Raw genomic sequence first — 18,066 nt, 5'->3', positions numbered from 1 at the left:
TATCATTTCTGCACCAAATCAATCTATTCACTTCATTTGGGTCTATGTAGATTGGTTTGTTTTGCTCCAGTGCCATTGCAATATTAGTTCTAAGCAAAATGCTACTGTTAGCCGTTTCCCATCTGCAACCTCTCCCTTCCAGTTTCTCTGTGTAGCTCACTCTCCATTTTAGCAGCCTCCCTTCTGCAGGGAATTCCAATAATATCAGTTCCTTGCTCAGAGAAATGAAATGATCATGGGACAAGGTCCAAAACCAAGGCAACACGAATGATGGTTTAATGAAGTAATGATCTTACTGAAATCACACACTAAAATGTTTTCCTGCTTCTCAAAATAAATATCACACTCTTTTTTTTTTTTTTTTGGGTCCGGTCCTGGGGCCTGGACTCTGGGCCTGGGCGCTGTCCCTCAGCTCTTCAGCTCAAGGCTAGCGCTCTACCACTTGAGCCACAGCGCCACTTCCGGCTTTTTTCTTTTTTCTTATGTGGTGCTGAGAAATCGAACCCAGGGCCTCAGGCATGCAAGGCACGCGCTCTACCACTGAGCCATCTTCCCAGCCCACATCACACTCTTTAACATGTACAGCCCCACCTCCCTCTCAAAAAGCACCAAGGTAATGAAGGTAAACTCATTCATTCTGTGAATTTTAGCTTGATGCATTTAGGCAAAGCAAACAGCATGAGAAATGGCAAAAGTGATTAAGGGAGAACTTGGCTGGTTTGAAGACTGTGAGTACTTTGGCTTGAATGCAGGGTGGGATGCAAATGAAGATATGGACACAGATGAAGCCAGAGAGATAGTTATGGGTCTGACCCAGAAGAGGCCTTGTTTGTCATTTTGATGAGTTTGGTTCTTTATCTTGAAAATAATTGAAAACAATTGAAATATGTTAAGCAGGGACAGTGACATGATCAGATGTGTGTTCTAGAAAGATTCCTCTAGAGTCAGCATGGATGATGTGGAGTCAAACTAAGGATAGAATTTAGATATTTTTCAAATAAAGCCCAAAGCCATAGCCTATTAAAATGACTGGAAAATCCCTTTCCTTTTGAAGACATTTGAAAGATTCAAGTATAGCTTATTTATAAATAATTGTGAGGGAGCACGTTGAGTCTGATCAAAGCACTCAAAAAAATCTGGATTTTTGACTTCAGGCCAAGAGTTCCTGTCTATGCCTCACCTTGACTCAGTCTGAATAATAAGAGTTTGATCTATGACAAATAGCCATTGATATTTTTTTTGTTGTTTGTTGGTCGTGGGGCTTGAACTCTGGGCCTGGGCACTGTCCCTCAGCTCTTCAGCTCAAGGCTAGTGCTCTACCACTTGAGCCACAGCGCCTGTTTTCTGAGTGGCTTATTGGACATAAGAGTCTCACAGACTTTCCTGCTTAGGCTGGCTTTGAACTATGATCCTCAGATCTCAGCCTCCTGAGTAGCTAGGATTACAGGTGTGAGCCATCAGTGCCCGGCTATTTTTTTTAAATTATTATTATTGTTTTTGCTGGTCCCAGAGCTTGAACTCTGGCCCTGATCACTGTCCCTGAGCTTTTTGTGCTCAAGGTTAGCACTTTACCATTTGATCTAGAGCTCCACTTCTGGTTTATTGTGTTAATTGGAGATGAAAGTCTCGTGGACTTTTCTCTGCAGGCTGGCTTCAAACTGTGATCCTCAGATCTGAGCTTTCTGAGTAGCTAGGATTACAGGCATGAGCCATGCAAACCTGCCTCTCATAAAAACAAAAGCAAAACTTTCCTGGACCCATAATTTCTTTGAGCTAAAAGTTTATCTCATTTTTTACAACAAAACTTCTGAAAGGATTTTCCAGCTTTATTTTCCATTGTGTCATCAAGCATTCCCAAACTCAAACCAATCATATGAGTACGACTGCCACATCATGAAACAACGCTCATTAAGGTTCATCAATAACCTTGATGCTACATCTGAAGAAAGTCACTTGTTTAGTTCTCATTTTCTTTACTTTTGTGCCCAATTCAATACTGTTTGTCATTTGCTTTTCCTTGAAACACTTTCTTTAGACTCTGAGTTCAGCACTCTCTTGATTCTCCTTCTGCCTCTGAACCATCTTACCTATAACCAAGCCTAAAATGTTAGAATAATCCAAGTGTGAAGACATACACAGATAATCCCAGCTACTTGTGAGGCTGAAGTTACATATAGCCTTTGCTATATAACATGATCCTGTATAAAAAATTATTATTCAGTGCTTCATTCTAGGCACTCTCATTTTCTCACTCTGTACTTCCTCTAAATAAACCCAACTATATCCCAAGTCTTCAATAATTATGCATACTCCAACAACTCCAAATTTTCTACTTCTAGATTTCTCTTCTTAATTTCAGACTACTACATCCAATCACCTATTTGACATGCACTTGAACTCATAATAGCCACAATCAAACTCATTGTTTCCTTTCCTCTCCAAATAGTTATTTTTCCAGTGCACTGAAATTCACTAATAAGGGTTACTAAGATTCTAATGGAATATACCAGAACTTGATCATTATTGAAACTTTATTTTCCATGGTTTGATCCCTGATGTATGTTGTCTGTGCTCATGCCAAACTTGCTCTTCTTTTAATTCCCTTAGGATAACCAGGCCTAAGTTTTTACTCCAGTCTTTATATTATTATTTCATCTTTCTGGAATATTCTTTCCTGAAATCTTCAAGGTTAAATCTTTCAGTGTAAACCTTTCTGGACTTGTCTGACTATGTACCACCTTCAGCCTCCACTGGATGATGTGCTCATTGCAGCTCATAATTTATCTTCATAACATTGTGTCATAATAGTTTTTAAATATTTGTGAGATTGATTATATACTGTCTGTCTTCCTTAGACTGTACATTCCACAAGATGCAACACTTGGAAGTATTTTTTCCTATGTCTTCAGCGCAGAACAGACACATAGAAAACAGCCAATATTCACTCAGTGAATATATGTATGAATAAATGAATGAGTATTGGTTTTTCTCAACAAGGATGTATATTCCTCTATTAAAGGGGAAGAGCCTTCTGAGTTTAGGAGCCAACTTCAGGGTCCATGGAGTAAATACACTAAAACTATCTTTGAAAACTCAATGATATTCTCAACAATATCAAACAAGTTTTCCTCTACAAATTGCAGTGTAGTAAATCCCAGGCCTCTCCCTGGGGTTTCCATAGTTTTTCTTTAACCTGAAAAGAAACAAACAGAAAAACACAATAAAATTTGGCTTAAAGTGTTTGATTGTCTTCAAGTTTAGGCAACCAATTTTCTTGGGGTTAATTTGGTCATTCATAAATATTTTTTTCATCATCAATGTTCAGTGCCTGGGGGGGCAGGGGAGCAGAGAGAGAGAGAGAGAGAGTTGGGTTTCCCTCATTGACTCAATGAAGCAGTAAATCTCAGGGCTCAAAGAAGAAAACTTGAAATAAGGGATCTGTGCATTCAAACCACATGAAACCTTGTGGTTATGCCCAGATTCAGTCTCAGATTCATAAATGTGCTACCCAATCTTTATGAAAGTATTTTTCATAGTAGTAAGGGAAGGGAACACAGTAAAAGAAAAACAACAGTCCTTCTATTGTATTCCAAGCATCAATAAGTGAGACAGAAGCATTTATGGACTTCCCTGACTCAGGAACCTGTCAAGGATGTATTTATGGAGAGAAAAATTACCATTCAAAAAAAAGCCCCTTATACTTACCACTATTAGTCTCAGATGCTTGACTTATTTTTAAGCTCGATCTTTTCCTTTGTTTTTATTTTATTTATAATTTTTTGCTGGTACTGAAGTTTGAACTCTGAGACTTGTACTTGTACTCTATTACTTTAAGCACACCCCCAACCCATTTATTCTTTAGGTAGGGTTTTGCTTTTATTCAGGCCAACATTGGACTGTGACTCCTGCATAGATGGGGTTACAGGTGGTGAACCACCACAACTGGCTTCTTTTTTGCCCGGGCTGGCCTTAAATTTCAATCCTCCAGAGCAGCTGGAATTACAGTTGTGTGACTCCATATCCAGCTGGTTTAACCTTTTAACATTTTGAGAAGAAGATATTTGTAGGCCTGCAGAGCAAGAAAATAGCTGCTGAATCCTCAAAGAAGCCATTTATTCATTTATTTCCAGTGCTGAGGATTAAACTCAAAGTCTTTTACATGCTAGATAAATTTTCTACCACTGAACTATACCCAGTATACAGTAGATGATCAATATGAGTTATTTGCCTCTGAATTTGATCCTTATAACTGTGGTTCCATACAATTGCTGCCCAAGGATCCCATGGTAAGGATGACACTGCCCTGTAGGTCTTGCTTGGAGAACCTTTGAAGTCTCTTCAATCCATCTTTAACATTTTCAGGGCAACATCTGAAATTGTTTGAATGGATCTAAAAATGGCATAGCTTATTTCCTTTACTTAGCAAACTCTCACTCATAATTAAGGACCTGATTCAAGTGTCAGCTTTACAGCAGATCTTCTACACGTGCTCTTTAGATCTGGTCTAGGGAATAAAGGAGAACTTCCTCAAGGAGGTGATATTTGAGCTGAGATATAAAAGCAGATTGGAAGGACCCTGGCAAAAGAGAACAGGAGAGGGTATATTAGTTAGAGGAGGCAGTATATACTATTTAAAGCTCCTGAGGCAAAAGCATTTTTAGTTTGCTGGAAAAACTGAAAGAAAACAGGAAGACTCATGTCACTAAAGAAGACTAAAAGCCTTACAAATAGGGTGGCTGGCAGTTGCAAATGGTTACACAACTGGTCCAGTACGCAAAGATGTCCTATCAAGAAGGCACGTAAGAACCCAGCACTGGTGGCTCATGCCTGTAATCCTAGCTATTCAGGAGGCTGAGATCTGTGGATCGCTGTTTGAAGCCAACCTACACAGGAAAGTCCATGAGACTCTAAGCTCCAATTAACCACCAGAACAAAATTGGAAGAGGCGCTGTGGCTCAAGTAAAAAAGCGCTAGCCTTGAGCTGAAAAGCTCAAGGACAGTGCTCCGGCCCAGAGTTCAATCCCCATGACTGAAAAAAAAGAAGGCATGTAAGGACTGAAATCCAGCTGGTGTTCTGTTTATTCAGAAATGGTATCTTTTTCTAATTTCTCTCTCTCTCTCCCCCCCGTCTCTCTCTCTCTTTCTCTCTTTCTCTCTCTCTCTCTCTCTCTCTCTCTGTTCATGTGTGATGGGGCTTGAACTCATGGCTTAGCCCTTGTCAACTATTTTGCTATTTTGCTTCTGGGTTTTTGGTGGTTAATTGACGATAAGAGTCTCTCAGGGTTTCAAACCATATCCCTCAGACCTCAGCCTCCTGAGAAGCGTGAGCCACCAGCACCTGACTGATTTGTATATCTTTGTTTCAGTTTTCAGAAAGATATCCAGGCTAGCAGCATGCTCTGCAAGAAGATACATGTTCTGGTTCATCCTTACCACACCATCCTGATCTGGGACTCTTTCCCCATTCTCTTCTTTATGCACCAGCCACACAGGTCTGCTGCAGACTCAGAACTACTGTACATTTTTGCTTTTTTATGATATTTTATTTTTTGCAGCAGTGGAGTTTGACCTCAGGGCCTTCTGCTCTTGAGGTGCTCTTCCATGTGAACCACAGCCCCACTCCCAGCTTTTTGATAGTTAATTGGAAGATAAGAGTCTGTTAGACTCTCTTGGGTTTTCCTACTCAAGCTGGCTTAAAACTTCAATCTTCCTATCTCCATCTCCTGAGTAGCTAGGATTACAGGTGTGAGTCACTGGTACCCAACCTAGACCAATATTTGCCTTTTTATATTGGGTTTTACTATTATACATGCAACACTGTTTCCACACCATTGAGGCTTGGTAAATGTCCCTTAGTGCACCGTGAACTGAGGCTCTCTTAGTCTGGATCCAAACCAACTGTAGTTAGGTTAGATCTGCCTCAATCTTCAGGTGAGGGAGGCTGGTGCCATGTCCATTTCTTCAGGTTGGGAAAAATAACCTCTGCTACCCAAGCATGACAAGGAGACACATTGTTTCCTCTGGAGCTTCTCCACATATTTAGGGATAGAGAGGAGTCCAAGGAACTTTTAATGCTGGTCATGCTAATTTTGCTCTAAAAAAGAGTTGAAAGCAAAAGGGAATGTGATTGTTTCCAACTTTACCTCAAAACTCAGGAGTACTTTCTCTGAGGACACATTGCAACATTTTCAACAAGTTTGCCCATCATCCCAGATGTCTACAAGAAAGAAAAGATCCTATGGCAATTGTTTGTTCCACAGATTGTTACTAAGCACTTACAAAAAATGAATAAGAAGCTGAGCATGGTAGTGCATGCCTGTCATCCCAGCACTCAACAGGCTAAGGCAGGAGGATCCTGAACTATGTAGTAAATTCAAGGCTAGCCAGAGTCACATAGTTAGATCATGTGTGAAGAAATGAACATATAGGTATATTGGGCTTTATAGAACTTGAAGAATCTCTGTGGAACTACGTTATACTGGAATTGTTTCTTCTTATGATGCTAAACTCTCATTAGAAACTTTATCCTACAAGTCTAAAAAAAGGAGTTTAGAGGTCAGCCTACCAAATCTCAGTGGAGTTTACCAATCAAGTACTTCACAACTAGCCCAAGTTGCCCTTTCTCATTTGCAGTCTTTCTCATCTTTGAGAATAACTCTCAATTTCCAAAGTTAATAGGATTCAATGCTATGTAATATGTAAAGGGATAGAGCCAAATACAAAATCACTAAGTGTATAAATTATCCCACACACTTTAACTTGGAAAGAATTTTTCAAAAAATAAAATCTATCTAGGAAATATTTTTTTAAGAACTCAGAACAAGTAATCAGAAGAAATGTCATTGGTATAGAAAATGTTTCCTATTATGTCCCTATCCAAGTTGTTACCTTCTCAAGAGAGAATCTATTTTATCATGATGCCTTCCCAGGCCACACCCACTCCAACTAACCTTAGTGTAAAGTATAGGGCCTGGGTGCTGGGATAGAGGTGCTGTTTTATTAATTTCCATGCTCTCAGGGTTGGGTACAGTGTCTAGAATTCAGCATACGTATTATATTCATTATCATATTCTTTCTTTACAATAACCATCTAAAATAGTGCTATTTGTCCTCGTTATTACACAAGGAAGCTGAGGCATAGAGATGAAGTCAAATGCTCCAAATTACCAATGCAGTTTAGCGGTGGGCTGGGATTTGAACCTAGGGGTCTCACTCAGGGCCTGCACCCTTAACAACAAGCAAAGCCACATACTTATTAGATGTATTTTTTGAATGAATACAGTTGCATAAAAATGTAAATTAGAATCAGTTTAAAAAAAGGCTTTCATTATACATGTGTACTTAATACAATGGTCACATTCCCACCCACCCCCAATTGGATACAAATCTCTCCTTTGTAAATTTCATGTTTTTCACAGCCATACCCAGCACATTGTAGTTAGAAAAATTAACCTACAGTGCACACATTAAGAATTCCTGCTGTTTAGAGCAGCTTGTGGTGACCCATTTTGTTGTGTCAAAAAAAACCAGTTTGTCATGCCAATAATCACCTCCTAAATTGTCCAATTTATGTAATTAGTTGTTTTTTACTCTTTCCCACTTACTGGCTTTTTCTAGAGCAGGAAAGGGCTGGAAAATAACATTTGGGACATCCTATTTCACTTACCTATAACCTGCCTCTTCCCACCCAATCCAAATACAAGGCTAGAAAGTTGGTGCCCTCTTCTGGGGATTTGGGGCAGTACATATATTGGACCAAGAGGGGGTGATGTAGTATCAGGAAATAATCGTGTCAAATTCCTTCCTTTTAATTCCGGTGGTAAGAATGGAATTGGAAAGGGTGACATTAATTAAGATGCATTGTATTCACAAGCTGACAGGTTGGGTTGAAGCATTTTTGCATAACCCGATAAAATAAATTTAATTAACTAAAAAGAATGGGGAGAGAGAAGGGAGCCTTGCACTGGTGGCAATGCCTGCTATCCTAGCTACTCAAGAGGCTGAGATCTGAGGATTGCAGTTCAATGTGAGTCCAGGCATGTTGGGTCTTGTCTGTCCCACGAAAGACGACGAGGTGGAGGAAAGGTAAGTCACCCTCAGCCCAGGAGACAATCAGACACAGCAGGGAGCCAAATCCAGCAGGTAGAAAACTCCTTTATTAACAGAGAGCAGCCCTTTTTAAAGCCAAAAAGGGCAGGTGGCATGGCAAGGGAGGAAGAGGAACCAATCACTGTCAAGGTCACACCCTATCATGCACCTGAGCCTTCACGGGCTGGTTAGGCACTGATCGGAAGGTCAATTGGGCTCTGCCCACTCTACTCTCTCCCAGCTCCATCTTTGCTGCCCATGTGCTCTACAGTAAATTGGGCTCTACCCACTCAACCCCCTCTCAGTGCTATCTTTGCTGCCCATGTGCTCTATACAGGCAAGAAAGTCTATGAGACTAATCAATAAACTACTCAGAAAAAGCCGGACGTGGAGCTGTGGCTTAAGTGGTAGAGCTCTAGCTTTGAGCAAAAGACTCTCAGGGACAATGCCTAGGCCCTGATTTTAAGCCCCAGAACCAGTATGCATGTGTGTATGCACCCCCGCCCCCCCACTCCAATCTTTGTCTTTCCACAATAATGTTGCCTATTTGTAGGCAGGCTCTTTACAGGGTAAACAACCGTCCATAAATCACAATTAATTCACCATCTCCTAGATCTACATCTTTACTCTTGCTCTAGTTTTTCCCCAACACTCCAACAAAATTGGACAAGGTCTATATCCACTATTTACAGAATTATGATCTAGGGAAGTCTTAACCAACTGGCCTAGCCCTGCTGCCTCCCATTAACTAGCTAGGCTAGGCAAGCTTCCACAGATTCACCTTCCACAGCCTCAGGTTTCTCTGATGAAACCCACTCAGTCCCTATTGAACTAGAAAATTCTAAGGTAGAGCTCTCAAACTTGGCTACATATTAAAGTTATCTATGAACTTAAAAAAAAAAAATCCTACTGCCTTGGTTACATCCTATCCCCATTGTATCCAAATCCCCAAGGGTGACACCCAAGCATCAAGACTTGTTGAAATTCTCCAGGTGATTCCAATGAACAGAACTGGGATTGAGAGCCCCTGGTAAAGGCTTGTCTTCAAGCTCCAACAGCACAAATCACACAGTGATTTCCACATGTTAGTGTTCATGGGAACTTCTTAGAGCACTTGCTAAGTCTTTACTCCTAGAGAGTTTGAGTTTGGACTCAGGTATTTGCCTTCTTAACAATCACCCTGGATGAATCCCAACTCAGCAGCAGGATACTTTTGGGGGAAAGTGCTTTAGGGGTATGAGGAGGCATCTGGCCCTTTAAGGCCTGATGAAGGGATTTCCTTTAAAGCTGTGGAGCCCAAAAAGGCAAAGCTGTTTCCTTTCATCTTCCTGGTGAAGGAGAGGTCACCGGTCCTGGAATGGTTCTCTCCTTTTTGATTACCTCAGCCTTGTGAAGAGGCTCCTGTTCCCACTATTAGAAGGTGGGAAGGGCATGCTGTCTTGTCCCTTCTGCTGCTTTTGTTTGTTTGGATGCCAAGAGGCAAAGTTATTAGGAGACCTGCTTTGGTCCAGGAAGCAGAACAGTGTTTAGCTGCCTGCCTGCCTACCTGCTTGCTTGCCTTCCTTTTTTCCTTGTCCCATCTATGGTGTTTGTTAAGCCAGGATGTGGTTATCTGCATGAAAAGAAGGGGCCAGAGAGACATGCTTTGGGCTTGGGTTGGAACTTGTTGCTGAACACCAAGCTTTTCAAGATGGCCCTCTTCACCATTCTTCGAATTCTTTTCTGCGGATTGGTGTTTTTGATGGAACACAGAGTCCAAATGGTCAAGGCAGAGCAGCCCTCTGTTGCCCCCCTTGCTGAGGACCCTGCTTTGCCTCTGATTCAGGAGCTGCTAGAAGATGCCCCTAGGAAGCAGCAGATAAAGCCATGGCCCCAAGGGTATCCCCTGCGGTACATGCTGAAGTTGTACCAGCGTTCAGCTGACCCACATGGGCATCCAAGGGAGAACCGTACCATTGGGGCCACAATGGTGAGGCTGGTGAGGCCCTCGGCCAATGTTGCAAGGCCTCTCAGAGGTGAGTTTTGCTCCCAGACTGCTTTGGAAGGAAGAAAACAAGGAATTTGGGTTTACTGCAGGGCTTCATTGCCTGTTGGGTGGCTTGTTGGCTCAAGGCTAAAAAATTCAAAGGATGGCAAGCTTGGGGGAAAAAATCCTCTCAAATCCTACGTCCTTTTAGGGCTCCAACTTAAGATTGCCTTGGGGCCTACTGAGCAATCCTTTCCAGGCCCCGGACAATGAAGTATTTCAGCTTCTATCTACTATAGAAAGTCGTAGGGTGTTCTGAAAATGAATTGAGAAATAGCCAGCTACATTCTTGTGATGGGCTGTTTATGTGGTGATTTGCTGTTAGAAGGCAGAGTACAGGTGTTAGGAAAGATCAAGTGGATGAAAGGAGAAAAAGAAGGTAGAGTCTTCAACAGAACCAAACAGACCTTAGTCACTGCTGCAGAGGGACTCCATGTAATACCTACTAGGGTCAGAGAAATAAGGAGCAGGGAGTGGGGAGGGTTGAAGTTGGTTTTGGAGTTTGGGGGTTGTTTGTTTATTTATTTATTTTGCCAGTCCTGGGGCTTGAACTCAGGGTCTGGGTACTGTCCCTGAGCTTTTTGCTCAAGGGTAGCGCTCTACTGCTTGAGCCACAGTTCCACTTCCAGCTTTTTTGTGTGTGGTTAATTAGAGATAGGAGTCTTATGGATGTTTCTGCCCTGACTGGCTTCAAACTGTGATCCTCAGATGTCAGCCTCCTGAGTAAGCTAGGATTACAGGCCTGAGCCACTGGAGCCCAGCAGATTTAAGGTTTTTATACATTCAAGTGTAAGGGCTTCTTTTGCATGTCTTTGTCCTGTCCTGTTTGGGATTCCGTAGTATCCTTGACACTGGCAGTTCTGTACTTTCAAATAAGGTCATGTGTCCCGACCCACAGGACTTCAACGAGGGCAGTGAACCTAAGCGAGAAGGAATGAAGGGACAAGAGACACGAAGAATGACAGCAAGACAAGGGTTCTGATCAAGCTGCAAATTTTTATTTTTCACACAGGGGTATTTATATGTTTAGGATAAGGAAGCTTTTTCATTGGCTGTAGCAGCTGCAGGATGTTTGCTTAGGGCAGTGTAAAGGTGGTTGTTAGCAGCTACCGGGTGTTTGTATGGGGCAGGATGAAAAGACTGGATTCTGTGAACAGCCTCCTGATGTTCCAGTGAGATAGTCAAGCCTATCATGCAGATAGACTCCCTGTAGGGCTCCCGACAGTCGTGGGTGAAGTTTTCCTGAGAATCAGGAAGGTGAGGAAGAGGGGGTTGTCAGTGGGCCTTGAGAGCAACATTAAGTTATAAGAACAAAGCAGATTCCCATCAACAGCATGCTTATATGGCCTCAGAAAGGATGGAAACAAGATAATATCTGAAGGTCTGACTCTGATCTTCCTTATCATATTTAATCCTTAATGATAGCCACTACAATTTGCTATCACGGGACAATTAGCTTAATTTTAAAGATAAGAAAACTAAGACCCACAGAAGTTTAGTAACTTGCAAATGTCACACAGTGGGTGGTAGAGAGGGGATCTGAGCTCAAGAGGCTGGTTCTAAAATCTGTCCACAACTGCTTAAGTCTTTAAATGTAATACCCCCATCATCCTTGTACACCAAGCCGTTTTCCTACTAAGTCCCTTTTTGCTCCTTTGGGAATTGGGTGTCAGACATGCTTTGGAATTTTCTTTGTCCTCATCATGCTCGAGTCTGCTTTGAATAACTGCATCAGATATTGTCCCTAGACAAGAGTGGAAGTGCAGGGATCTCTAGGAAAGGTAGACAATCTTCAATGAACTCTTGGGGACCTGATAAGATTAATTTGGGGCTTTCACTAGTCTCAGAGATGACTTGGACAGGATTCACACACTCCTCCTCCAAGTAAGAAAACACTTTTAGCTATCTCTTAGCATGAGCTTAATTGTGTGTCAGACACTGATTGTAAGAAATTATTTTACTAACATGTCCCTTGATCTTCCTTTGTTCTGTGGTAGTAACACTTTATAGATGAGGTTTAGAATGTGTTCATCCATGCCATATGCCTAGCAATCAGTACAACCAAGTGTCAAATATAGGTTCTGATCCTGAGCTTTTTAAATTACTATGCCATGCTAAATCTTCAACAGGTATCTTTTGCTTTTATTTTGGTGGGACTGGAGTTTGAACTCAGGGCCTCAATCATTTGAGCCATGCCTCCAGTCCCAACATATTTAAATTGAGCACCTGGGAGTGCATTTGGGTCAGATACTTCTCTGACCTCTAGAATGGATAGACAGATAATCACATAACGATATTACAAGAAGAACAAGTTAAGCAATAGAGTACTCAGGACTCCACAAAGAAATGGCTGCTTGGAGAAAGAAAAGGAAAGCATGAAGAGTGTTGAGAAGTACCTTCGAAGAGGTGATTTTTTTAACTGGTACATGAGGAAGAAGTAAGGAGACTGAGCATATAAGCTGGGAGATGTAGGTTCTGATTTAGGAAAGAGGAAATAGCTTGGTGTGGGTGAGGACGAACTCAACCAATATTTATTCAGCAATTACTGAGTGCTTGGCATATAGATGTGATGAAGACATGTAAAAAATCTTACTCCAATTGAATAGCTTTTCTTATAGAGAAGTTAAATAATTGCAAATTGTGGCAAGTGCTATAATTGAATAGGCAGTTGTTTTTACTTTTTGGTAGTGTATATTAATTGTACAAAGAGGTTTCATTGTGTTATTGCTATACATATAAATATATCATTATATATCAATATATATCAAAGTATACAGATATGTATATACTTACATACTTATATTTGCTTTATATACTTTTATATATGAGTATATGTGTATACAAATATATGTGTGTGATAAAAATTTACCTCATCCATTACTCTTTCTTATGCTTTATTCCCTTTAAGAACAATTTAACAGGTTTCATTATTTTTGTACAAGCATACAAAATACTTCAATCATATCCACTCCATCTTAGCCCTCTCCTTTCATCCCCTCCTCCCACTGGTTCCCCCACCGCAAACACTTCCCTTATTTTACACTCCTATCTTTTTTCTTTTTTGTATATATTTTTATTGTAAAAATACTGTACAGAGGGGTTACAGTTACATGAGTAAGGTAATAAATAAGTACATTTCCTATCGAGCATTGTTACCTCCTCCTTTGTTTTTCCCCTTTCATCCTTTCCCTCCCCACCTCCCTACACTCCTATCTTTTATTTGTTGAAATAAGTTGTTGTGACAGGGAATAACAATTAAATTATCTGCTTCCATGGGTTATCAGGACAGGTATCATTGAAGAAGTAATGTTTGAGTTGAAGCTTGTAAGATAAACTAGGGATTAGAAGAGCAGAGAGAAACTGGAGCCGGTCAAACATTATGGAGAATGGCAGGTTAGGAGGCCAGTAAGAGGCAGAGATTTGTAGGCCACAAAGAGGGATTTGGATTCCATTTTTCAGTGCTGCAAAGAGCTGCACAAATCAAGTTTGCCCGGATGATATGAGGCTAAAAAGAAGGATACCTAAGATTAAGCAAGTGTCCTGGGCTAACTGTGGAACATACAGGCATCTGGAGACTCTGGAAAGGATTCAGAAGCAGATGACAGGTTCAATCACACAGGATTTGTGAATCACCTCTTTCCCTGAAGAGTTCTGAGCAGACCCTTCCTGGCTCTGTTCCTTAGCAACCGCACCCTGCCTCAGGAAACTAGAAATGTCAAGGACTCAAAGGAAAAGGCAGTTCCTCCCCCAGACAGCCTGCTTAAGAGGTTGGGGTTGGGTTCCTTTTCAGGCAGGGTGGGGTAGGTGTATGGGTGGGCCCTCTTGGAAAGACTGTTGTAAGATGGGAGGGTGGAATAGCTTGAGAAAACAAATAGAAGCCTGGCTTGAGCCTTGTGTGCCTGATGGCTGGCGCCACAAACTTGAGGGTGTGTTAAGCATGAGTTGCATTGCCAACTCCTAAAAGTATTCTAGGACATCAAGACATTAAAGAACTTCTATGTAAAAGGTCCTGATCTTCTTTTAAAAAATAGGCTGTGCATTCAGTGAAAGTTAGGTGAATACTATATAAATACACATGGATGTACTTAACTAAAATGTTTGAAGATGAGAGGATTTTATCCTGTGGTCTAATTTTTGTAGTTTATGTCCATTACCTTTGTTGGAAATGGGGGCAAAAGTTCAGAGCTCTGCAGGCCCAGCCTTCCAACCTTTTGGCCACTGGGTGTCAGTATGCAGTTTAGATTAAAGCTCTTAGTCATTAAGGGCCCTGAAGCTTGACAAACAGAACATTAATGAGATCAAAGCATTGTTACCTTGGTATTTAAAATTAATGGATAAAGAGAAATGGCTCATGCCTATAATCCTAGCTACTCAGGAAGATGACATCTGAGGATTGTGGTCAGCCTGGGCAGAAATGTCCATAAGACTCTTTATCTTCAATTAACCACCAAATAGCCAGAAGTGGAACTGTGGTTCAAGTGGTAGAGTACTAGTCTTGAGTGAAAAAGCTAAGTGGCAGTGCCTAGGCCCTGAGTTCAAGTCTCCTACCATCACAAAAGAATAAAATAAAATGAATGGGCTAAATGGAATCCCAACAAGAAATTAAGAGAGTAAGAATTAAAGGAGACATGGCCAAAGAAGGAAAAGATACTTGCAAAACTGTTCTTGATGTTGGCAGAAGGCAGAAAATTAAAAAAGCCCTACTAGGGGTAATCAATAAAATTATTCTGTGACACATTTTTTGGCTTTGAAATGATAGCAGGAGTAGCGCCCAATATTGCGTTTTTGCCACAAAGTTGTAACTATATAGTGATGTGACATGAGCACTCTTAGTCACTTTCAATCATCAACCTAGCATAGTCAACTATTAATATAACTTATGTCCTATATACGTAGTATGCATACAGAATAAGTTTACAACTGAGTTTTGTGCAATGAGTGATCTAAAAGACATGATTTTTTTCTTAGTATAAACAGATTTGGAATCAAATCTTGACTTTACCACATACTGGCCTTGGTTTTTGTTTTTGTATATTCAGTGCTGGGGACAGAATTCCATGTTCCATATATGGTAGGCAAGCACTCTACCACTGAGCCACACCCCCAGCTTTTGCCTGTGTATCCTTTGACATAACTTCTTTGAGTCTCAATTTCCTATTCTATAAAATGGGGTCAATAACTATCTCAAGGCTATTGCAGATTAAAGAATTCACACACACACACACACACACACACACACACACATATAATATACTCAAACTGTAAGTATTTATCTTGTGTTCATTTCAGGTCTGACTGCAGCTGTCAGTTAATATTGACTACTTTTGTTAGAGATCTTCAGATGAGAAGACATTAATCCTTTGTTCCTTATTTGTGTAGGTTCCTGGCATATACAGAACCTGGACTTTCCTCTGGCATCTAATCGCGTAGCATACCAACTAGTCAGAGCCACTGTGATCTATCGCGATCGGCTTCACCTAGCTCGCTGCCCTCTCTCCTGCCATGTGGAACCCTGGATCCCCAAATGCCCAGTCAATCATTTTCCTTCTTCAGGAACAGGTTCCACAAAGCCTTCCCTCATTCCTGAATCCTGGCTAGAGATGGATATCACACACTGTCTTCAGCAAAGTCTCTGGAATCGCAAGGGACGCAGATTCCTACGATTCCGTTTCATGTGTCAGCAGCAAAAAGGCAGAGAGGTTCTTGGGCTCCAGTGGCATGGCACCTCCTCCTTGGACATTGCCTTCTTGTTACTGTATTTCAATGATACTCATAAAAGTGTTCAGAAGGCTAAACCACTTCCCAGAGGTCAGCAGGAGTTTGTGGAAAGTGAATCTTCTCTTTTCTTTCGGAGTGCCCGACAAGCATGTGGCATCGCATCTGAGGTTTCGTGCTCCTCCCAGGAACAGGATGGGCCTGTCAATAACCAGTGTTCCCTTCACCCTTACAAAGTTAGCTTCCGCCAGCTGGGCTGGGATCACTGGATCATTGCTCCCCATCTCTATACCCCAAACTATTGTAAAGGAATCTGTACTGGAGTATTACCCTATGGTCTCAACTCCCCCAATCACGCCATCATCCAGGGCCTTGTCAATGAATTGGTGAACCAGAGTGTCCCTCAGCCCTCCTGTGTCCCTTATAAGTTTCTTCCTATGAGCATCCTTCTGATAGAGGCAAATGGGAATATTTTGTACAAGGAGTATGAGGGCATGATTGCTCAGTCCTGCACCTGCAGATAATAGTGAAGTTATAGTAGCTCAGAGTTCCCACAAAATTGGAGAAGGGTTTAAAATAAAGCAATATCTATGTTAAACTTGCAAATGATCTACCAAACCTATAGATTCTATTCTTTACCCATAGGCATTGCCACTCAAGTCTCTTTCCCTATTTGTGAGCTACTCAGTGTAAAACAACAGTTCTAATACCAGTTTCCTAGCATGGACCAGTAAGATTTATTCATGATAGTCCAAGCCCTCAGTGCTTGGCAAAGATGTTCCTTTGGAGACATGCTCTCTATTTTGTCTTTTTTTAATTGTGACTTTGTTAAAAGCCACTTGTCCATGATAGTAGAAATATAATGTCTGATTGTATTCTGGGCTTGCCAGTTTTGTGTGTTCAGTGGGCTCTGGGCATGGGTTTTGGGGAGATAAATTGATTGCTTGGGGAATACCTAAACTTGGACTTAATGATGCCTGCAGTGTGATTCCTTCTGGTGTGTGTGTGTGTGTGTGTGTGTGTGTGTGTGTGTGTGTGTGTGTGTGTGGTGTGGATGGTAAGTTCTCTTTCACTGTGTTACATCCCAGTCAAGTGTGACTCCTTTACAATCCTATGATGTAAGTGATGGAATTGGTCGTTGCAAATAAATGGTTTTCTTGTTAATGAGAATGTCGAATGATTTGGGGATTGGAGGAGAGTAAACAAAAGGAATTCATTTTTCTATTTTCCCTTTAGCTAGGATGAGAGCTCAACCCTATCTTTGAAGAGCAAGGCTGGAGGCTGCTCAGAATTCTGTTTCCTGAAAGCAGCAGGGCTAATGAGTCACCCTCACCAATGGGTCCCATTAAAAAAGCCCAGTAAGTCTTTGCCCCTACCCAGCTGTTCCTTAAGTAGTCTTTATCACCAGGTGCAATGGGACAGGAATGATTTGGACAGTGTGCATATGATGGCCAAATTTGAATTCCTAGTCATCATAACTTATATCCATTACCCCATTCCCTTCTCAAGAGTTTATTCCTACTTAGATGAGTATCTTGGAGGGCTATATATACACACATTTTGCTTTTCTGTCTGGAGAGATGCTCCTTAATATTTTGCCTCTCTGTCTAATGTATCTTTGGGAATCAGGTCATGCATTTTGTTCATCTTCAGGCTGAGATGTCCCTCCTCTGTTCATATAGCACAACATAATTTCCTTCAATACACTCCAAAAAAGATAGAGTTCCTTTTAAGTGATTTCACATGCATCGTACTCTTCTATACTATCAGAGCCTAACAAGCCTGTGATGAACACAAACACATGACACATTTTTGTGGGGGAATGTATTCTTCCTAACACTGAGTACTTCACTTTCACAAATTTCATTAATTTTCCCAGTGAAAGAAATATAGTAAATATAGTTTTATACAAAACGGGATGATTAACTTTTGTGTCCAAATAGTTCAACAGTGTACAAATTACTACTGAGTGTGACAACTGTGTTAGGTGAATTGATCTGGGAGATGAAAATTAGGCTTCTGTTCCAGCCATTTCTCCAGCCTACCGGGACTGGCACAAATATGTAAGAAGTCTGAAGACAGACCTTGGCAATGGAATCAGGTCCTGAGTTCAGCCTCTTAATTATTTGGGATGTTTAGAAAAATCATGATCTGGCTGTGTGAGATATGAACACCTGTGAACTTTAAGATACTCATGGAGGGCTCCAAGTTAATGGTCCCTATTATCCATTAAGCTC

The 18,066-nt window shown here is 41.2% G+C and overlaps 1 protein-coding gene across 1 annotated transcript; it reads left to right on the top strand.

Moving 5' to 3' along the window:
• Positions 1–9,778: 9,778 nt before the first annotated feature.
• On the top strand, positions 9,779–16,353 carry Bmp15 (bone morphogenetic protein 15). Its single transcript, XM_042695273.1, has 2 exons — positions 9,779–10,103; positions 15,494–16,353. Exons 1-2 carry the CDS (start codon positions 9,779–9,781, stop codon positions 16,351–16,353), a joined length of 1,185 nt encoding a protein of 394 aa, XP_042551207.1.
• The last annotated feature ends 1,713 nt before the right edge of the window (positions 16,354–18,066 follow it).

This window comes from Dipodomys spectabilis, unplaced genomic scaffold (genome assembly GCF_019054845.1).
Source record: "Dipodomys spectabilis isolate Male_0828 unplaced genomic scaffold, ASM1905484v1 ptg000180l, whole genome shotgun sequence".
In the NCBI taxonomy this organism is placed as follows: domain Eukaryota; kingdom Metazoa; phylum Chordata; class Mammalia; order Rodentia; family Heteromyidae; genus Dipodomys; species Dipodomys spectabilis.
The sequence above is the reverse complement of the archived record's forward strand: the minus strand, read 5'-3'. Positions and strand labels throughout refer to the sequence as shown.

What these genes read in the sequence shown, in the direction of transcription:
- Bmp15 (XM_042695273.1), top strand. Translation starts at nt 9,779, where the DNA reads ATGGCCCTCTTCACCATTCTTCGAATTCTTTTCTGCGGATTGGTGTTT. An exon ending in TGTTGCAAGGCCTCTCAGAG is followed by an intron (nt 10,104 to 15,493) that starts GTGAGTTTTGCT and finishes TTATTTGTGTAG; the next exon opens with GTTCCTGGCATATACAGAAC.